The sequence below is a fragment of the Delphinus delphis genome, chromosome 4 (genome assembly GCF_949987515.2).
Source record: "Delphinus delphis chromosome 4, mDelDel1.2, whole genome shotgun sequence".
NCBI lineage: Eukaryota > Metazoa > Chordata > Mammalia > Artiodactyla > Delphinidae > Delphinus > Delphinus delphis.
Window position 1 is genome coordinate 72,585,943 of NC_082686.1, and position 23,869 is coordinate 72,609,811.

Sequence of the window (23,869 nt, forward strand, 5' to 3'; positions counted from 1 at the left end):
CCTTCAACAATCAGCTAGGCAACTGATGATTCTGCCTTAATCTTCACTTCCTTCTTGCACAGAGTCTCATGGTCAGCCAGAGGTGAGAGTTTAGGGCCTTTTCAGGTCTTTCCTGAGCAGGCACACAACCCAAGACCATGCATGTGTCCTCCTAGATTCCAAAGTATAAGAGCTTTTCAAAGGTCCCATGGAGAGTTCACTCCCTAGCTTTTCCTTTTAAGTTTTTGATTAGTCTACTGTTTGCCCCAACTGTTACCAATGTCTCAGGCAGCCATAATATGCCTGTAATTGTTTTTGCAATTACCCCAAGGGAAAAGGCTTTTGCACTGGTGGAGCTTTGAATCAGGTCAAATACAGGGAACATTTCAAATAGGATGTTCCAAGAACCCACCAGACAGGTCAAATTATGACAGTTCTTTGGAAAAGAAGCTCTGAACATTCTACCACCATTTTGCTCTCTCTAGTGGCTGTTGGGCCACTGGTTCTCACTGAAAAGGTGGGCTATTTTTCAAGGCTAATGTGGTGATAGAGAGCCAGGGATGGGACTTAGGCAAATTAAAATTCTACAAAGCTCATTCTTACAGAGATTCAGCAATTTTTTTTTTTTTTTGAGTAAACACTTCCTGAATGGCTGTCAGTCTTTGGTTAATTTCCAGAGTTCTGAAAAAGTTTATTCTAAAAACAATTTTGGCCACTTTTCTCACTGTTTTTATGAAGGAGAGAATTTCTGTTGAACTCTCTTGGGTCACTTTCCATGTTTCTAAATTTTCAGGGAAGATCAACTATATCCTGCCCTATGCTTGTCATCACTGGAAATAACAGTAATATTTCCATTTATACCATAGTGAAAAATGCACTGTCCAACATCTGTACAATAATAAATCTTGACTTAAAAAGCTTCTTTCTTCAACAAAATTAAATATATCAAAGGGAATATTTTATAAAAATTATTATTTATTTCCCTGCCTTCCCAAATATTTATGCTTTTCTCAGTAATGTGGGTTATCATTAAGAACATCAATAACAGGGATGTCTTTAGAACAGTGGTTCACAAGGTTTGGTCCCAGGAGCAGCAACATCAGTATCTCATGGAAACTTGTAAGAAATATAAATTTTCAGATCCTATCCAAGTCATACTGAATCAGAAACTTTGGGGATGGAATCTAGGAATCTGTTTTTTAATAACGCCTTGAAGTAATCCTGATACAAGCTGAAGACTGAAAATAGCTAAATTTTGTGTAAAGAGGTACTTAAATAAGTGTTTCTGGGTTTTATTTTAGAATATCTTTTCTCATGTTTTTCTCTTGTTCCTAAGGTCTTTCCTATTGCTTCTCAGTGTATTTCCCTAGAGCAGCTTAGTAACCATTAAAATATTTAAGATAATGGATGTATACTGACAAACAGAAGGCTGAATTTAACTTACAGTAACATTAGGGCAAGCAACTGGTTGGGAGGGTCTGGGTCTTTCAGTTTTAAAACTTAGCCTAAAGGGGTTTCCAGACATGGGGCTTTCAGTGCTAAAATTGGGAAAGTTCTGGGTGAACCACGTTGTGTTCGTCAGAGTAACATATTCTAGCAGTGTGACAGTAACCCACATAAAGAGGTCCCACATGGACAATTTAAAAAACATATATTTTTGTTTTGAGTTTTTCACACATACCTCTAAGCCAACTGAGAATTAATTTTGACACAAGGTGTGAAGTGAGGCTCTAAGCTAATTTTATTCCACTAAGCAACTAGCTAATTTCTCCAACATTTATTTTTTAAAAATTCACTCCTTATCACTAATTTGCCCTTATACTGTAAATTATTTTTAAAACTTAAATTACAGTATAACTTACAAGCAACAAAATGTACAAATTTAAACAGTTCAGTTGGAAGGATTTTTGACAACTGTATATGCCCATGAAACTAAAACCCCAAACATACCTTTTCCATCAACCAACCCAGAAATCTCCATTATGCCTCTTTTATAATAGGACAATTAGCGGCAACCACGTTCTGACTTATCAATACAAGTTAGTGTTGCCTGCACATGATTATAATTAGAATCATACAGTATGTATTTTTGTGGTGTGTTCTGTTTTACTCAACACGATGTGTTTTAATGTCATCCATGCTGTTTGAGTTTTATTATGGATAGGCTATTATGAACACTCCTGTTATAGTGTAAACATAAGATTTCTTGGATAAAATCTGGGTGATAAGGTTAGGTGTATGTATAATTTCTTTAAAACTTCCCCAAAAGTTCTTGTAGTGGTTGTGTAGTTTTACATGCCCACCAGTAAAGAATAAGAGTTATAACTGCTCCACATCCTCTCTAATGTTTGTTGTCATCATTATTTTTTCTTTAGCCATTCAACTGGATAGGATATGGTATTTCACTATGGCTTTAAAAATGTTTTTACTTAGGCATAATTTACATTCAATAGAGTAATCATTTTTAGTTTACAGGTAAGAGTGTTGACAACTGTGTATGTTGTATAGCCACCGCCACAATCAAGATGTAAAAAAGTGACATTGCTCCCACCAAAATTCCTCTAACCCTGTTTTGCTTATTCATTGTGTTTTTTGCATTGCCCTGATGCCTAATGTTAAGTAAATTTTCATGTGTTTATAAGCCACTGATAACACCTTGTTTTGTGAAATATCTGTTTAAGTCTTTTGCTCATTTATTTATTAGTATTATTATTTTGGCTGCGTTGGGTTTTCATTGCTGCACGTGGGTTTTCTCTAGTTGCAGCGAGTAGGGGTTACTCTTTGTTGTGGTGCACGGTCTTCTTACTGCGATGGCTTCTCTGGTTGCAGAGCACAGGCTCCAGCTGTGTGGGCTTCAGCAGTTGCAGCACGTGGGCTCAGCAGTTGCGACACGCGGGCCCTAGAGGGCACGGGCTTCATAGTTGCGGTGTGTGGGCTCTAGGGCATGTGGGCTTCAGTAGTTGTGGCACACAGACTCAGTAGTCGTGGCTCGCAGGCTACACAGCACAGGATCAGTAGTTGTGGTGCATGGGCTTAGTTGCTTTGCGGCGTGGCGTGTGGGAGCTTCCCGGACCAGGGATTGAACCTGTGTCCCCTGCATTGGCAGGTGGATTCTTAACCACTGCGCCACCAGGGAAATCTCCCCTCATTTTTAAATTGAGTTACTCACCTTTCACTGCTGCTTTGTGGGAGATGTTTATATATTCTGGATATAAGTTTTTTGTGAGATATATGTACTGGGAATATTTTTTCCCATTGTATAGCTTGCCTATTTGGTTTCTTAATGGCACATTTTTTTATGGTTAGTGTTTAACATATCTTGTCCAAGAAACTGTCGCCTACCTCAGGGTTGCAAAGATATCCTTCTATGTTTTCTTCCAGGAGGATTATGGCTCTGGGCTTCACACTTAGATTTATAAGATTTATAATCATCTAGAGTTAATTTTTATATCTGGAGTAAGACTGAGTTGAAATTTGTATTTTTCCATAAAGATATCCAGCTGTTTCAGCATTTATTAAAAAGACTTTCCTTTCACCACTGGACTGACTTGGTCCCTTGGTACCATTTAAGAAATCTTTGACTAATCCAAGTTCACTAAGATTTTCTTGTATGTTTTTTACTAGAAGTTTAGTTCTACAATCCATTTCAAGTTAATTTTTATAGATGATGAGTGGTAAGGCTAAAGTTATTTTCTTCTCTTCTCTACTTATTCTACCAGTTATAGAAGAGGGTGTTTAAATCCCCAACTCTGTAGATTTGTCCATTTCTCTCTTAATTCTGGGAATTTTTGCTTTATGTGCTTTGAAAGGATTACTAGGTACATGCACAATGAGGGCTGTTATGTCTTCTTGAAGAAATGATGCTTTCATTATATAAAATCTCTCAGTAATAACACCATTTGCCTTGAAGTCTATTTTGTCTCATATGAATATAGTCACACCATCTTTCATATGTTGTTTATATAGCATAATTTCTTCTACTCTTTTACTTACAACATATGAATCTTTATATTTAAAGTGAATTTCTGACAAAGGGTCTATATTTGGGTCTTGGTTTTTTTGAACCAAGCTGACAGTTTCTGCATCTTAAAGTGCTAACTATAATGTAGATATTAATATAGTTGCATTTTAACCTCACACCTTGGCACTGCTTTTTTCTACCTTGTCTTTTCTTCCTTTCCTACCTTTGTTTGGAGGAAGCATGTATTTTTTCATATTTCATTTTATTTCCTGTATTGACTTACATAAACTATACCCTTTTGGAGTATTTTTAGTGTTTCCTCTAGAGATTATAACATGCAAGTATAAATTATCACAGGCTACTTTCAATTAATTTTACACCACTTCTCAAACTGTATAAGAACCATCCTCCCCCTTTCTATTTGTGCTTTGGTGGCCTTATATCTTACTTCTACATATGCCATAACTCACACAATACGATGGAGTTATTTTGTTTTAAAGAGCCAATCATCTTATAATGAAACATGTAAAATTATTTCCTAAAAAATGTACCTTTTATACTTATCCAGGTATTTACCCCTTCTGTTATTCTTATTTCCTGTCTGCAGATTTAGGTTCCATCTGATATAATTTCTCTTTAACCAGAACAATTTCTTCTAGTATATCTTGTAGGTCTGTCAAGAACAACTTCTCTAAGATATACTGTCTGTTTGAAAATGTCTTTATTTCAACTTCATTTCTGATGACTAATTTCAGGAGATATAGGATTCTAGGTTGAAGGTTTTTTCTTTCACCACTTTAAAGATACTGTTCCATTCCTTTATGTCTTCTAATATTTCCAGTGAGAATCCAGCTGTCATTTGTACTGTTCCTATATATGTAATGTGTTTCTATGTTTACTTTTAACATGTGCTCTTTAGCATAGCTTTCTAGCACTTTACAATGTATCTAGGTCTGGTTTCCTTTGCATGTATTCTGCCTTGGCTTTGCTATGCTTCACAGATCTGTGGGTTGATATCTTTCATCAGTTTTTGAAAGTTCTTTGTCATTATGTCTTCAAAGATTCTGTCTCCTCTTTATTGTCTGACATCTCCTCTTTACTTCCATAGACCTTGGATGCTCTGGTCTACTTTTTTTCCCTGATTTTCCCTCCACCCCTCCTGATTTACGTTTCAGTTTGGAAATTTTCTTTGACCTATGTTCAAATTCACTGATTCTTCCCTCTTCAGATTCCAGTGTGCTGTTATGCCTTTCAGACAAAATTTTCACTTGTGATAGTTAAAAAAAAAATTTCTAGCAATTCCATGTGACTCATTTTTCATATGTTCTATATCTTTGCTGAAATTCTCCCATCTTATCATCCATATTGTCTACCTTTACTCCTATATCCTTTAGTATTTTTATCATCATCATTTTATCTTATTTTAAAATACCTGTTTGATAAATCCAACATCTGAGCTTTTTCTCAAGTTACTTATACTGTTTTGTCTTGACAACCAGCTTTTCTTTCTTTTTTGCATGTTTTGTAATTTTTAATTATAAAGTAGACACTTTGGATAAAATAACAGTAGAGGTTGAAATAAAAAATAAATAATATTTAATTCCAGAATTGGGAATAATCCTTGTGCCAGGCCACTAGAGTGGGGCAGCTGTATCTATATGATCTATAGTTGAGCTGCTACTGGATTTTGTTGTAGCTTTAAGTTTAGTTTCAAATGTTTTGAGAGCAGAATTAAGACTTTTCTTTCTGAGGTGCTTAGGCTATGAGCACTGGTAAAATTCCCTTTACTGGTGTAAAGATCTCATCTCATTACACACACACACACACACACACACACACACACACACACACACACACAAACACCTTTATAACCCTGCTGCCAGCTTCTGAGGTTGCTGGTAAGTTTTCTTTGCTCTCTAGACCTGTCCCAGGCTTGCTATTTCTTGGAGGTATCTCTGTCCACACTGCCTCAGAGGGCTTTTTCTCAGCTTTCTTGCCCCACTCTCATCCCTGAGCAGCTCAAAGTACGGAGTTGCTGAGATTAGTTTTCACAGATCTTCTGCTCAAGGTCCCCTATTTACTGGCAGGTGCCTTGTATTTTGGGATGCTCTGTATGACTCAGTAATAACTTTTTCTTAATTCCCTGTTGTTTCACAACCTTCGGTTTACAAGCTCTGAGGTCTTAGTGAAGACCCATGGAAAAGAGTTGGCAGGTAGGTAAGGACTTGCTCTGCGGCTTCCCAGAATTTTTTATCAGTTTCACCAGTCCACTGAGGCCATTACATGTTGGGGTAAAGTTTGGTTGGTTCCTCGCTATCCCCGTCTAACCCTTCTCTTTCTCCCACCGCTCTTCCAAGGAGCAGCTGCCATGGGTGTCTTCTCTTCTATGTAGGGCTAGTTACTATCTGGAAGTTACTTTACTTAGGTCACTTTGAATCCTCAGTTCTCTGATGAGTTTAGTTTTTCTAAACTTATCCAGATGGTTTGGGTTGTTATGGTTAAGAGTGATGGTCTCTTAAGGCCCTCAACATTCTAACATTGTAACTAAGGTGTATTTCTGCTTCACAGTTCTGTTCCAATAATCACTATTTTGGGGTGGTACTATGCTATTTTAGTTGCTGTAGCCTGAAGCATATGGGTACAATTTTCATTTACTTGCACTGCATATTAATAATTTCCTTTATTTTCTAAAATTGTAGTACTATAATCCTTAACAAAGTACCATAGCTTATTTGAAGACTCAAATTCCCAAGACTTTCATTCAAATATCAGTTAGTTATACCAATATCTCAGAACAGCTAAAACCAGAAAGAGCTCTACTTTTGTAAATGATTAGCCACCTTCTTTCTGTCTTAGACTCAGTCTATCTTGAACTATAAAGAATCCTCAAAAAGGTAGGCTGCAGGAATATGATGATATGTCTAAGTATATGCAGGGAAGGATCAGGTGGCAAGAGGGACTGCAATCTGAAAACTGCAATAAAAGATCCAATTTTTGGAATGCTTTTCCTATCATGTTCCAGCCACATGTATCTTCAGTTTGAAGAGTACTTTCTGATTTTCTTTACTTTATATTGAAAAAATGATTTAAAATAGTTATCAATACTGAATAGCATTGCTGACCCAGGATATAGGTTTTATCCCTATATCTCAGATCCCAAAATTTCAGAAAGCATTACTTAAATTTTTAATTAAAAACAAAATGACGTAGCATAATATAGTGGTTAAGGTAAATCCTGCCTATACCACTTATTAGGTTTTATTAGCTACTATGAGCAAATCACCCTTTAAACTTCAGTTTTCTCAATGGAAAAATGATGATAAGAATGATGCTCCCAAGTCTACCACAATCGACTTAAGATATTTTTCAAAGAATACCACTCCCCAATTCAGGCAGCACTGAATACCCACATGTGAAGTACATAAAGTACTACTGACATTAAGTTCACAATGAAAAATTCAGAACATACGAAAACAATGTACTGTAAGTCACCATAAAGTAACATGTATTAGATACCTACAAACTTCAGAAAACAGAACTATTATTTATAGAATACAAGCTTATCTCATTTTACTGTGCTTCACTTTATTGTACTTTGCATTTTTTACAAATTGAAGGTTTGTGGCAACCCTGCTTTGAGCAAGTCTATTGGTGCCATTTTTCCAACAGCATTTGCTCACTTCGTGTCTCTGTCACATTTTAATAATTCTTGCAATATTTCAAACTCTCCACCAGCAAAAAGAGTATGACTTTCTGTAGGCTCAGATGATGGTTAGCATTTTTTAGCAATAAAGTATTTTTAAAATTAAGGTATGGACATTGTTTTTTAAGATATAATGCTAATCTAATAAACTACAATATAGTATAATTATAAGTTTTACATGTACTGGGAAACCAAAATATTTGTTTGACTTGCTTTATCGTAATATCTGTTTTGGTGGTGGTCTGGAACTGAACCTGCAATATCTTCAAGGTATGCCTGTGTAAGATAAATAGGTTTAAAAGAAAAACCTAAAAGAACATAAGAAACTTTAATCAAGACTCCCGCAAAACCACCAAGGAAGATTTGAAAAAGAATTAGAAAGAACTTCTAGAAAGAAAATGGTACTTTGAAATGAAAAAGTTAGTTTTAGCCTAAAAAGCAGATTAGACACAGATGAAGAAAATTTATGAGCTAGAAAACAGATCTGACTGAAATTAAGTACAAGGAGATAGAGTTGATAAATATGAAATTGGGATTAAAAGACATGGAGAACAGAATGGTAATGTCCTCTCTCATAGGAGTTCAAGAAGGACAGAATACACAAAATGTGGGAAAGGCAAAATTTAAAAGATTCCAGAATTGATGAGACAGGACTCCTCTGATTCAGCAAGCATAATGAATTCCAGATAGAATAAATAAAATGCTAGACACAGACACATTTTAGTAAAACTGCAGTGTACCAAAGACTAAGAGACTTAAAAGCAATCAGTAAAAAAAAAAGAAATCACCTACAAACAACAAAGAGTGATCTTTTTTGTTAAACAACAACGAAAGAAGACAGATAGTATAAAGTAATATGTTCATAGTATTGAGAGACAACACTTGTCAACATACACTTCTAGACTAAATTTATAAGTGAGGGCAAATTAAAAACAGTTCCAGGTAAACGCTAAGAGTAATTACTATCAAGAAATCACTGCTAAAAGAACAATCTAAGAGCTCCCACTAAGGTGCATTTGGATATTTGAGGGACATTTTTGCTTTATGAAATAACTAAGGAGTTCTATTAGCATGAGGATGGGAGCTAGAAAAGCTAAATTTTCTACAGTGATCAAGATAGTCCTATACTATGAATCCAGTCCCAATGCTGGTAGTGACTTGCTGAGAAACACATAAGAAGTAAGATACAAGAAAGGATGATGAACAAAAAATTGTAGAACACTTGGATTAGCTGTTCATAAACAAAAAGAAAAATGACTAAGTTTGAGGGATATATAAATGAAACAGAAGTAAAATACTAGAAACAGCCCCATTATAATTAAGGTTTCCCCAAATCTGAGTCATTTGGGAGAACAGCTGAATTACTGATAAGGTTTTAGTCTAAAATTGTATGGGTAATAGCCACATAAGCACAGACACAAACTGAAAGTAAAAAATGGAGAAAAGATGAGGCAAATATCAAGCAAAAAAGTCAGCATAGCCACAGTAATATCAGGCATTATAGCTTCTAGGGTAAAAACCATTATTACAAGTAAAGAGGATCATAACCTAATGGTAAAAAATTTCAACTCACCAGGAAGGAATGCTGATTCTAAAATTAGATGCACATAGTAACATAGTTTCAAAGATATAAGGAAAATAATTGCTGCCAGGAAAAACTGTTAAACCCACCATTCCGATAAACTTAAAAGGTCTCCTTTAATAACAGATAAGGTTGGGCTTCCCTGGTGGCGCAGTGGTTGAGAGTCCGCCTGCCGATGCAGGGGACACGGGTTCGTGCCCCGGTCCGGGAAGATCCCACATGCTGCGGAGCGGCTGGGCCCGTGAGCCATGGCTGCTGAGCCTGCGCGTCTGGAGCCTGTGCTCCGCGACAGGAGAGACCACAACAGTGAGAGGCCCGCGTACCACAAAAAAACAAAAAAAACAAAAAAAAAAACAGATAAGGCGATAACAGATTGAAGTATAAAGAAGATATGAACTATGCAAGTAACAAGGATGAGTTAACAGACGTACAGAAAACCTTGCAGTCAACAAATAGAGAATACATACTTCCTTCAAGCACATTCATAAAGACTGATCTCTTATAAGTAAGTCAAATACCAAAAGAAAATCTATCATACAGAACATGTTCCCGGTCAACACTGTAATTCTACAATTAAGTTGTAAAATGTTAGAAGAAGATAGCCAAAATACCTCCCATAACTTTAGAATATAAAAAACAAAAGGTTTAATAATTAACAGGTCATAGTTAAAATAATAAAAACATTATTTTGATTAACATATCCTACCGATATAATACGATCTCCTTTCCTGAGCTCTCCACTAAGATCAGCAGGTCCGCCAGCCAAAATAAAGGAAATAAATATTCCTTCTCCATCTTCACCTCCTACAATGTTGAAACCAAGGCCTGTTGAACCACGATGAAGAACAACTTTTCTAGGTTCCCTGAAAATTAAAAAAATATTGAATACCTTAAAACATATAGAGAACTTGACTTTCTGTCAATGAGAATTCCCTACTGATAAATCATATTTCCATATTATAAAAAAAGTCAGATGAAATTTAAAGTTTTCTAAACTCTGGGGTAAAGAGATTCTTTCCAAGCCTAGAAATTAAAAGGAAAAATCCTAATTTTATATAGAAGCTAAAAATCCTTGTAAAGAAACAAACATAAAACTAAAATAAAAAGGAGAAAATGTGGAAATTAAAAAATAATGATATAAAGAGCATACTCAAAAAATAATACTCATGAAAAGCTGATGTTGCACACACTTCACTGCCTAAGAAGCAGTCACTGTCTCTACTTCTTACATGTTGTAAAAGGCAGATATCCCTTTGTCTTAGAGAAGGTAGGAAGGCCCCCTTTCTACTCTCAAACGGATCAATCATGAATAACTTATGCCAGTCACTGCAATTTCACTCCTGTTTGCTAAGGTGAGGCTATGACCCTATTCTGGTCTCTAAGAAATAACAGGAAATTTTACTGTCACTTCCCAAAGAAAGACTCTAACAAGGACAAAGCATATTCTGTCCCCATACAAAGCGTATTTGTTCCCCTCCTTATTCCAAATCACTCCCACACGAAAGAATGAACTATAAAATCCTGTTACTGATTTGGACATATCACAATCATGAAGATAACCAGCAGAATCCCAGAGATACCATGGACCTAGTTTTGCTACACAAATGTTAGAAATGCCCATCTCTAGACTTTCTATATAAAGTAATTAAATATCTTTATTTCTTAAGTCACATCCCTCCAATTCATCTACCTATCTCTGCTTTTCATCCACTCTAAGATGCATCTCTTTTGTTCCCTCCAACTCCCAATTTAAAATCTCTGAAATCAGAACACATCTTACCACTAATAACATTTCCCATTTGCTGCCACTTATACATAATTGTGTGAAAACCATTTACATCTTCCAGTAAGACCATGAAAATTCCAAGAGCTGACTGTTTTAGATATGATGAATCACAGAATATCATTTGAGATTAGAATGTATCATATTTGGTAAATATTTTAAAAATTTAATTTGCTTTTTCTAAAACACTGCAGAAAGCTTTTGGTAACAAACGGCTTAACAGAAGTAAATATTTCTAAAAACTGTATTTTAGGGATCCTTCCATATAATGTGGAATTAATCTTCTTAAATATTTGTCTGCTCAAAACTTAAAGCGGTGTGTTTTCTAGTCATACATAGGTATTCATCATTAATCAGCTTTGTCAGTTCACTTACAGGATTAACAAAATTATACTGAGTATTTTCTTGTCAAAAATGGCAAAATTCAACAATATGTTGTTTAGGAAATATATACATAAACACCTATATGAAAGAAAAAAGGGAATAGTAAATCCAAAATTCAGGAAAGGAGTTAACTTGGTGGGGCAATGTAGGAGAAGCAGGGTAGGATCAGGGGCACAAGACAGGTTTCACTATACTGGTCTTACTTCCTTGTTAGATTGTGGACTCATCGTTTAGGGTTCCTATAATACATTAAAATATATGTATGAATTATAATTTTGCATTAGCAAATAATAATTAAAAAATACCCTGCTGAAATCCAATAGTATTTCCAGAGGAAAATAAATTGAATTTTCAAATAACATAAGCACTTGAAGAGATGCTCAACATCATTAGGCACTAGGGAAATGCATCAACATCACAATGAAATACGTCTCACCTATAACAATGGCTATAAAACAAAACAAAAGAGAAAAAACAAATGTTGCTGAAGATGTGGAGAAACTGGAATCCTCATATATTGATGGTGGGAATGTAAAACGGGGTGGCTGGTACAGAAAACAGTTAGGTGGTTCCTCATGAACCTAAACATAGTTACCATATGACCCAGTAATTCCACTTCTAGGTATGTATCTAAAGGAACTAAAAGCAGGTATGCAAGCAGATATGTGCATGCCAGTGTTTATCCCAGCATTATTCACAATACCCAAAAGGTGGAAACAACCCAAGTGTCCATCAACAGATGAATGGATAAACAAAATGTTGTACATACATATAATGAAATGTTATTCAGCCATAACCAGAAATGAAGTTCTGATACATGCTACAACATGTATGAATCTTGAAAACATCATTATGCTATGTGAAAGAAGCCAGATACAACAGGTTAAGTATTATAAGATTCCACTACATGAACAATTTAGAATATGAAAATTCAGAGAGAAAAAATGTAGATTAGAAGCTACCAGGAGCTGGGAGAACAGGGAAATGTGGAATTACTGCATAATGGTTATAGAGTTTGTCTGAGGTGATGAAAAGGGTTTGTTTCTTTTCTTTTGCTGCGCCATGCGGCATGTGGGATCTTAGTTCCCTGACCAGGGATCAAACCCACGCCCCCTGCATTGGAAGCGTAGTCTTTTTTTTTTTTTAAAAAACATCTTTAGGGGCTTCCCTGGTGGCGCAGTGGTTGAGAGTCCGCCTGCCGATGCAGGGGACGCAGGTTCCTGCCCGGGTCCAGGAAGATCCCATATGCCACGGAGCAGCTGGGCCCGTGAGCCGTGGCCACTGAGCCTGTGGGTCCGGAGCCTGTGCTCCGCAACGGAAGAGGTCACAACAGTGAGAGGCCCACATACCGAAAAAAAAAAAAAAAAAAAAAAATCTTTAATGGAGTATAATTGCTTTATAATGGTGTGTTAGTTTCTGCTTTATAACAAAGTGAATCAGATATACATATATTCCCATATCTCCTCCCTCCTGCGTCTCCCTCCCACCCTCCCAGGTGGTCACAAAGCACCGAGCTGATCTCCCTGTGCTATGCAGCTGGGAAGCGTGAAGTCTTAATCACTGGATCAGCAGAGAAGTCCTGAACAGGGTTTGGAAAAAGATAGTGGTGTTGGTCATAAACATCATAAATGCAATTAATGCCACTGAATCGCAATTTGAAAATGGTTACAATAGCAAATTTTATGTTATATATATTTTACCACAATTTAAAAAATTTATAATGTAATATACTAAAAATCACTGTGTTGTACATTTTAAATGGTAAACTGTATGGTTTGTAAATCATATCTCAATAAAGCTGTTAAAAAATGAACTTTAGAATTATTAACTGTTTGTATGTTGGGATTTCTTTTATTTTCTCTTTTTATTGGTAATGCGATATAATCTCTGAAAAATTGTTTAGGGTTAAATTGTGGAGAACTTCTAATATGAAGTAAAGATATCTGTACTTCATTATCTGGGCAAAGGAGTATAATGATCAAAAGGGAGTGATAAAACACTCACCATTTAGGAAGACATATTCAATAATCAACTGCCTGATTTTTACAGAAGAATACAGAAAACAGGTAGGCCTGTTGTGTAATACTACAGAGTCCAACAAATATTCTAGACAACAGATATGTAGTGAAAAAAGATGGGGAACAGCAATCAAGATGTTAATATGACATATTTTTAATTTGAAAAATATGCTGATTAAAGACTAGATAAGCCATTAACTACTTCCTCTTTACTTCTATAAATAAGCAGTATTAGAAAATAACAGCAGCAATAAAACGACCATGATATGTCAGTATACTAGCACAGACTAAAGATTAACAGCCTTGAGAATTCACACCACAAACATATAATCACAAACACTATTCTTTCCAGTAATTTTCATCCTAAAACAATTACTGAGCACCTATTAAATTAAGTTCTCAATATTGCTAACTCCTGAAGAAGAGGACAAAGACAAACACCCCTATCTGACATTTAAGAGATCACTGCTTAGAGTCAGGAGTCTAACAAATAAAGAATAATTATAATTATAAAGGTTCAAAAATAATAATGCTAACAGTAATACAATTAATAAAAACATAAAATGACATGAATTGTCATACATTTTAACATTAAATGCTATAATATGAAATACTACTACATAATTTACTTCTACAAAAGCTATAAAGCAAACTGTTCAAACATATTATCATATTACTATGTTGAATAATGTGAAAAAGATCTAAAATATTTTTTCACTTTTTTTCCCACTTAGATAAAAGAGTTTTTTGGGGAATAAAAAGACAGTTAGGGCTTCCCTCGTGGCACAGTGGTTGAGAGTCTGCCTGCTGGTGCAGGGGACACGGGTTCGTGCCCCAGTCCGGGAGGATCCCACATGTCACGGAGCGGCTGGGCCCGTGAGCCATGGCCACTGAGCCTGCGCATCTGGACTATGCTCCGCAATGGGAGAGGCCACAACAGTGAGAGGCCCGAGTACCGCAAAAAAAAAAAAGACAGTTAATCTAAAAAACTGTTAGTGAGTAATGTTAGTAATGTTAGATGGAAGTAAATTTTAGGTGTCAGAATAAGTAGCAACACTAAAAAAAAGCAGTGATTTATTTGTAATATATATATATATATTTCTGTGGTACACGGGCCTCTCACTGTTGTGGCCTCTCCCGTTGCGGAGCACAGGCTCCGGACGCGCAGGCTCAGCGGCCATGGCTCACGGGCCCAGCCACTCCGCGGCATGTGGGATCTTCCCAGACCGGGGCACGAACCCGTGTCCCCTGCATCGGCAGGCGGACTCTCAACCACTGCGCCACCAGGGAAGCCCTCTAATATATTTTTACACTTATGGCCCTTCAATGAACCCTCCAATAAAAAAAAATAAGGTTTAGGTTCATTACCTGTTAATAAAATTAGTCCTGAAAATTGTGACTATCCTAGTTGGCTAACTATAACTCCATCTAATAGTTGGCTTTATGTAAGAAGGATGACTATTCAGTTCGTTACCTTGTAATTTCATCATCTCCAAGCACTGCTTTCGAAACAGGTGAATATCTGGCTGGTGATGCTGGTGTCTGGCCCAAGTAGGAAGATGTGCTAACATGGTTATCAACAGGCTGAGAAGAAGCTTCAAAATAAAGTAAGTAAAAAAACACTTGAAAAAGGAAACATACCATTTAGTACCACATTTGTGGATTATCAGTTTCAAAGTTAATTAATGTATAATTCATATTCGCTCATTTATATAATAGAATTTGGTAGAGAAAATTTATTTACTAGGTAAAAAAATTAGAGAAGCTCAAGTTTCCAGGTAAAAACTAGCTTAGAAATTCAGATCAGTAAAGCAAACTTATTCCATTTGGTTTCTCTGAGAAAACAGAACTAAAAAGGAGTTTAGTTTTACAGTAACTGGAGTTACAGTAACTGATTTGCACAATGAAATCCAGGCAAGATTAATCAAAAGACTGTCATAGGAAAGACTGAACCAAATCAGTCTTAAGTACAATAACCTTATTCTTCTAAGAAGTTATTTTGCAGACTAATGTTTTTAGAAAGTATATATGGCTGATCCCTGAACAACATGGGGGTTAGAAGCACTGACCCTCCAAAAAATTGAAAATGCACATATAACTTTATAGTTGGGCCTCCATATCCATGGTTCTGCATCCACAGATTCAGCTAACCGCAGATCTGTAGTACGTACTGAAAAAATCCACGTATAAGTGGACCCACATAGTTCAAACCCATGTTGTTCAATGATCAACTGTATACTCAAAATCTGATTGTGAATAACGAAAACCGAAAGCTTTGCAAAAAGCTATGCTTGACAAAGTTTTAGAATAAATTGAGGGACTTCTGGTTTCCAGCTTGGCATATAAGAAGCTTTGAGTCATTACTCTGTCCTAACAACAACTAAAAAGGTGAACAAACTGAAAAATCAACAACCCTTTTTAGATGCTTAAGATAGAAGTCATAGGGCAAAACACTGTCCCCCAAATTAAGGACACTGAAAGGTGAATACAGAAAATCACAACTTACTAGAGCAGAAATCTCTGTGGTAACAAGTGCTGGGGTAGAGTAACCTGAACTGTAATTAACAAATTGTTGGGGGCTCAGTGTGGATGACTTTGGGAGTCAAAAACTCCAGGGGGACCCCATCATCAGGGGCCCCACATTTTTGTGAGTTTTACCTCCTAGAACTCTACAGGTTCTCACAGTGAATACTGGAGAAAAATTCTGTCATGCTTCTGGCAGGAGGAGGGGAAAAGGAACCATTTTGAAATATATTACAAGCATTTTGTTCTTCTTAACAGTCTGTCCTCAGAAGAAACTGTTTAACCAGAGCCTCACCTGCTGGGGTTTTGTCAGAGCCCAACAGAGCTGGGGGAAGGGAAATAACCAAATCTAGCCAATTCTAGCCATCCTGTCCTAAGGGAGCAGAACTGGGGAGAATACTGAGAAGCACTGTGAAGAGCACTGCAGAGGCACAAGGTCACTAAGGGACTGAGACTTAATCACAGGCCTATTCAACACTTTTCCACTCCAACACCTTATCACCATATTACTAAAGGCGTATTTACAGCAGTTCCTTTTATCCAGTACGTCATGCCTGGCTATCAAGAAAAAATTACAAGACACACAAAAGGCAAAAACACAGTTTGAAGAGACAGAGCAAGCATAAGAGCCAGACTCATATATGTCAGTGATGTTGGAATTATCAGACCAGGAATTTGAAACAATAATGATTAACGTGCTAATGGCTCTAATGGATAAAGAACACGATGGGCAATACAAGTGGAGAGATGAAAACTCTAAGGAAGAAACAAAAAGAAACACTAGAGATCAAAAACTCTGTAACAGAAATGAAGAATGTCTTTGATGAGCTACTAGTAGTCTGGACATGGTTGAGGAAAGAATCTGAGCTTGAGGATATCTCAATGGCAACCTCTAAAACTGAAAAGCAAAGAGAAAAAATGACTGGGGGGAAAAAACCAGAACAGAATATCCAAGAACAGTGGTAAAACTACAAAAGGTGGAACATATATGTAATGGGAATACCAAAAGCAGAAAAAGGAGAGAAAGGAATAGAAGAAATCTTTGAAACAATAATGATGAGAATTTCCTACAATTAATGTCAGACACCAAACCATAGATCTAGGAAGCTCAGAGAACACTAAGCAGGTTAAATGCAAAGAAAAGTTACACCTAGGCATATCCTTTTCAAACTACAGGATAAAAAAAAAGGGAAGAAAAGCCCTAAAAAAAGTCACGGGAAAAAACTGCACCTTACTGATAGAGGTGCAAGGTAAGAATTAAATATGACTTCTCAGAAACCATTCAAGCAAGACAGTGGAGTGTTAAGAGAAAAAACCCACCTGTGAAATTATCCTTCAAAAGTGAAAAAGAAATAAAGACTTCCTTAAACAAACAAAAATTGAGGGAACATTTATTGCTAGTAGATCTGCCTTTTGAAATGTTAAAAGAAGTCCTTTAGAGAGAAGGGAAGTTAGTAGGTCAGAAACTCAGTTACACAGAAAGAAAGGAAAAGCACTGATGAAGGAATAAGCAAAAGTAAAATAAAACTCATTTTTCTTATTTTTCTTATTCCTGATTGAGCTAACAAATAACACTTTGTTCAAAACAATAGCAATACTGTATTCGACTATGTCTGTATATATGTTTATGTATAAATGAAATGAATGTCAGCAATGATACAAGGGATGGGAGGGAGGAATTAGGATTATTTTGTTATTATAAGGCACTCACACTATCCAAAAAGCTGTAGTGTTACCTCAAAGTGGAATTAGATTACTATACATGTATATTGCAAACTCTAGGGCAACCACTAAAAAAAAGTAAAAGAATGTAACTAATACACTAAGAAAGGAGAGAAAACAGAATCACGCAAAATGCTTAATTAAAGCCATAAAAGGCAGGAAAAAAAATGGATGACAAATACAGGAGCAAAGAACAGGGTAACAAACAGAAAAGAGTAGCAAATATCATAGACATTAATCCAACTATATCAATAATCACTTAGAACATCAATGGCCTAAATGCACCAATTCCAAGACAGATACTGTCAGAGTGGGTCAAAAAACCAAGACCCAAGATATACTGTCTACAAGAAAGCCAATTTAAATATAAAGGCCTATATGTTAAAAGTAAAAGGATGGAGAAAGATATACCATGCTAACACTAATCAAAAGAAAGCAGGAGTAGCTATATTAATTTCAGACAGAGAAGACTTCAAAGTAAGGAAAATTATCTGGATTAAAGAAAGGCATTTCTTAATGATAGAGTGGTCAGTTCTCCAAGAAGACATGATAATCTTTAACACCTAACAACAAAGGGTCAAACTATGTGAGGCCAAAACAGACAGACTGAAAAGAGAAATAGATTAATCCACACCTCTTTATCAGAAATGAACAAATATAGCAGGCAGAAAATCAGGAAGGACATAGCTGAACTCAGTAACATCACTAATCAACTGGATATGATGGACACCTATAGACTACTTCATCCAGCAACAGCAGAACACATATTTTTCTTAAGCTTCCACATAACGTTCACCAAGATAGATCATGTTCTGGGCTATGAAACATACCTTAACAAATTAAAAAAAAATAGAAATCATACAATGTCCGTTCTCAGACCACAGTGAAATTAAACTAGAAATCAATAAAAATATGATAGCTAAAAATCCCCCAATACATGGTGATTAAATAACACAAACACACTCTTAAATAACGCTTGGGTCAAAGAAGAAATCTCCAGAGAAATTTTAAAAATGTTTTGAACTAAATGAAAATGAAAACACAACCTATCAAAATCTGTGGGATAGAGGCTTCCCTGGTGGCGCAGTGGTTGACAGTCCCCCTGCCGATGCAGGGGAAACGAGTTCGTGCCCCAGTCCGGGAACATCCCACATGCCGCGGAGCGGCTGGGCCCATGAGCCATAGCTGCTGAGCCTGCACGTCCGGAGCCTGTACTCCACAACGGGAGAGGCCACAACAGTGAGAGGCCTGCGTACCGCAAAAAAAAAAAAAAAGAAACCTGTGGGATACAGCAAAAGCAGTGCTTAGAGGGAAATTTATAGTGCTGAATGCATATATTAGAAAAAAAAGAAAGATCTAAAATGAATCATCTTAGCTTCCACCTAATAAAACTAGAAAAAGAGTAAATTAAATTCAAAGTAAACAGAAGGAAAAAAATAATAAAAAATTAGAGCAGAAATCAATGAAATTAAAAATAGGAAATCTGGGCTCCCTAGTGGTGCAGTGGTTAAGAATCCACCTGCCAATGCAGGGGACATGGGTTTGAGCCCTGGACCAAGAAGATCCCACATGCTGTGGAACAATGAAGCCCGTGCACCACACCTACTGAGCCTGCGCTCTAGAGCCTGCGCGCCACAACTACTGAAGCCCACGCGCCTAGATCCTGAGCTCTGCGACAAGAGAAGCCACCTCAATGAGAAGCCCGCGCACTGAAACGAAGAGTAGCCCCTGCTTGCTGCAACTGGAGAAAGCCTGCATGCAGCAAGGAAGACCCGATGGCAGCCAAAAATAAATAAATAAAATAAATAAATTAAAAATAAATAAATAAATAAAACAGGAAATCAACAGATTAAAAAAAATCAATAAAACCAAAAGTTGGTTCTTTGAAAAGGTCAATAAAATCAATAAGCCTCCAGCCAGGCTAACTAAGAAAAAAAGAGAGAAGACAGAAATGAAAGAGGGCACATCACTACAGATTCCATGGAGATTAAAAGAATAGTAAGTACTATGAAGAACTTTATGCCCACAGATTTGATAACCTAGATGAAATGGACCAATTCCTTGAAAGACACAATCTGCCAAAACTCACAAAAAAGAAACAGGCAATCTGAACAAGCCTATATCTATTAAAGAAATTGAATCCATAATGATAACCTTCAGTGGTGAGTGCTACCAAACTTTTAAGAAAGGAATTACACCAATTCTCTATAACCTCTTCCAGCAGACAGAAGCCAAGGGAATACCTCCTCATTCTATGAGGCCAGCATTATCCTAACAAAACCAGACAAAGAAATCATAAGAAAAAACCCTCTAGAACAACATCGCTCATGAACATAAATGGAAAAAATCTTCAACAAGATATTAGCAAATCAAATCCAACAATATATAAAAAGAATTATATACCACAAGCATCTGGGATTTATCCCAGGTATGCAAGGCTGATTCAACATTCAAAAAACAATATGATCCATCACAACAACAGGCTAAAGAAAAGTTACATAATCATATCAATAGATGAAGAAAAAGCATTTGATAAAATCCAAAATATCAATTTATACGAAAATCTCTCAGTTAACTAGGAATAGTGGGGAGTATTGTCAACCTGATCAAGAATACTCGGGCTTCTCTGGTGGCGCAGTGGTTGAGAGATGCAGGGGACACGGGTCTTGCCCTGGTCCGGGAAGATCCCACACACTGCGGAGCAGCTGGGCCCGTGAGCCATGGCCGCTGAGCCTGCGCGTCCGGAGCCTGTGCAATGGGAGAGGCCACAACAGTGAGAGGCCCACGTACCGCCAAAAAAAAAAAGAATACTCTACAAAAATCCTACAGCTAACATAATACTTAATGGTGAGGAGCTTGAAGCTTTACCACTAAAATTAGGAGCAAGTGAAGGATGTCTTAGTTAATGCATTAACATAAGAAAAGGAAACAAAAGGTATGCAGATTGAGAAAGAAGCAATAAAACTGTCTTTGTAGATGTCATGATTGTCAATGTAGAAAATCTGAAAGAACTGACAAAAAAAAACTCATGGAACTAGTAAGCAATTATAGCAAGGTTGAAAGATATATTATATATATTGTATATATTAACCTTTATACAAGGTTAATATATAAAGTTGACTGCTTTCCTGTATACCAGCAATGAACAAGTGAAATTTGAAATTAAAAACACACTACCATTTACATTAGCATCCCCTAAAATGATATACTTAGGTATAAATCTAATGATCTACGTGAGCAAAACTACAAAACTCTGATGAAAGATATCAAAGAAGAACTAAATAAATTGAGAGAGAGCCTATGTTCATGGATAGGAAGCCTCAATACTGTCAAGATGTTATTAGTTCTTCTCAACTTGATCTACAGATTCAATGCAACCCCAATCAAAATACCAGTAAGTTATTTTGTGGATATTGTCAAACTGATTGTAGAGTTTATATGGAGAGGCAAAACACCTAGAATAGACAACCCAATAATGAAACAGAAGAACAAAGTTGGAGGGCTGATACTACCTGAGTTCAAGACCTCCTAAAAAGCTACAGTAATCAAGACAGTGTGATATTGGCAAAAGAAAAGGAAAATATTGGATCAATGGAATATAACAGAGAATCCAGAAATAGACTCATATATAGGCAACTGATCACTGATAAAGGAGCAAAGGCAAACACAATGGAGCAAAGGCAGTCTTTTCAACAGATGTTATTAGAACAACTGGACAACCACATGCAAAAAAAAAAAAAAAAGAATCTAGATATAAACCATGTGAAAATTAACTCAAAATGGATCACAGACATAGTAAAACCCCAAACTATAAAAATCCTAGAAGATAACATAGGAGAACATCTTGATTACCTTGGGTTTGGCAATGGTGTTTTAGATACAACACCAAAGGCACAATCCATGAAAGAAAACTGACAAGGTAGACCTCATTAAAATTAAACATTTCTGCTCTGTGAAAGACACTGTCTAGTGAATGAAAAGACAAGCCACAGACTGAGAGAAAATATCTGCAAAAAATATATGTGATAATGAACTTTAGCCAAAACATGCAAAGAGCTCTTAAACTCAACAAGACAACAAACAATCCAATTTAAAAATGTGCCAAAGACTCTTAACAGACACCTCACCAAAAAAGATATACAGATGGCAAATAAGCATATGAACAGATACTCCTTATCATATGACATCAAGGAAATGCTTATTAAATCAATGTGATACTGCTGAATAACTATTAGAATAGCTAAAAACCACAGCACTGATAACACAAAATGCTTGTGAAGATGTGGAGTAACAGGAACTTTCATACGTTGTTGGTGGGAAAGCAAAATGGTACAGCCACTTTGGAAGACAATTTGGCTGTTTCTTATAAAACTAAACATATTCATACCATACGACCCAGCAATTGCACTCCTTGGTTATTTACCCAAAGGAGTTAAAAACTCATGCACATTACTACGTGAAAGAAGGTTTGTTTGTTTTTTTCAAACATCTAGGCCTTCTTTAATTCAAAAGTTTATGGAAAACTTTAGCCTGTGCTATATTTTAAAATATTTACTGAATTGTTATCTCAAATTTGACAAAATCAGCAGAGGGCTTAATTAATTACTTTAATTGTTTTTAAGGAGTTTGAGGCTTTTTGGTGTAATTTGGGTATTTCAATTGGACATATGTGATATATTCAATGCCATTTTGTGAGTTTCAGGTAAATTGGAAATGTTAATCAAATTATCTAAAATGTATTTTATGAAAAGTAAAACATGACATATTTGTTTTTTGTTTTTAATTTTTATTGGAGTACAGTTGATTTACAATGTTGTGTTGTTTTAGGTGTAAAAAGTTAAGATTTTAAAAGGCTACATACTGTATGATTCCAACTACATGGCAATCTGGAAAAGGCAAAACTATGGAGGCAGCAAAATGATCAGTGGATGCCAGAGGTTAGAGGGGAGGGAGGGATGAATAGGCAGCGCACAGGATTTTTAGGGCAATGAAGCTACTCTGTATGATACTGATAGTGGGTACATGTCATTATACATTTGTCCAAACCCACAGAATGTACAACATCAAGAGTGAACCCTAATGTATACTATGGGCTTTGGGTAGTGATATGGCAATGTAGGGTCATCAATTGTAACAAACGTACCACTCTGGCAGATGTTGGTAATAGGAGAGGCTATGCAGGTGGGACATTTCTGTACCTTTGCTTAATATTTCTGTGTACCTAAAATTGCTCTAAAATATAAAGCCTATTAAAAATAAGAAGGACATGCCCTGACACCAGCTCAGATCTGCCAACCCAATTTATAATTATTCTTTTTAATGCACCATAAAAGAATGGAAACCTGGTAAAAAACCAGAATAAAAAATAAGCAAACATTATTTATCGGTTCATTTCAATAATAAAAAACATCATTATAGGGCTTCCCTGGTGGCGCAGTGGTTGAGTCCGCCTGCCGATGTAGGGGACACGGGTTTGTGCCCCGGTCCGGGAAGATCCCACAAGCCGCGGAGCGGCTAGGCCCGTGAGGCATGGCTGCTAAGCCTGCGCGTCCGGAGCCTGTGCTCCGCAACGGGAGAGGCCACAACAGTGAGAGGCTCGCGTAACCCAAAAAAAAAAACCCCAAAAAAACCCCTAAAACATCATTAGAGTTCATCGACTGTAATTCTAGTGAGAGCTAAGAACAGAAAATTATAAAGCTATTCCTGACCCAGGTAAGCAACACATTTCAGTTGTAACTTCCAAAAGCACAACACATCTGAATTATGTGCATTACTATCAGTAACACATAGAAACAATATTTAACTTTCTTGAGGTATTAACTATGATAAAGTTACTAGGCATTTCAAAATCTAGCTGTAATATTTATTATTTAACCATGAATCTCTTCTTTCACTACATTACCGAGTGCCTTCTATGCACAAAGCATTATAACACCCACTGGGAAAACAAAAGTGCAAGGATCATTACTTCAAATTACTACAGTGGCCAGATAGGTTACATATATGAGTGAAGTAACCTGAGTGAAAGACAGTAGGTAGTGACTGGAAGTATGGTGTACTGGAAACAATTATGTGCTATCAAAAGGAGACAGCAAAAAAACAAACAAAAAAAAAGGAGATAGCATCTATACATCTCTTTCTGTAATCATACAAAAAGGAAAAAGTCTACAATGTCTATTAATAGTATAGAGCTTAGAAGTCCAGAGCCATCTTT

General features: G+C 36.3%; 1 protein-coding gene across 17 annotated transcripts in view; it reads right to left on the bottom strand.

The window, feature by feature from the left end:
- Positions 1-23,869, bottom strand: part of DLG1 (discs large MAGUK scaffold protein 1) — a 285,716-nt gene that overhangs the window by 87,664 nt on the left and 174,183 nt on the right. For all 17 annotated transcript variants that reach the window (XM_060010895.1, XM_060010903.1, XM_060010902.1 and 14 more), the window contains 2 exons: positions 14,885-15,005; positions 9,932-10,088 (listed from right to left, as the gene is read on the bottom strand). In XM_060010895.1, coding sequence (XP_059866878.1) covers positions 9,932-10,088; positions 14,885-15,005 — 278 coding nt within the window. The remainder of the gene's footprint in view (positions 1-9,931; positions 10,089-14,884; positions 15,006-23,869) is intronic.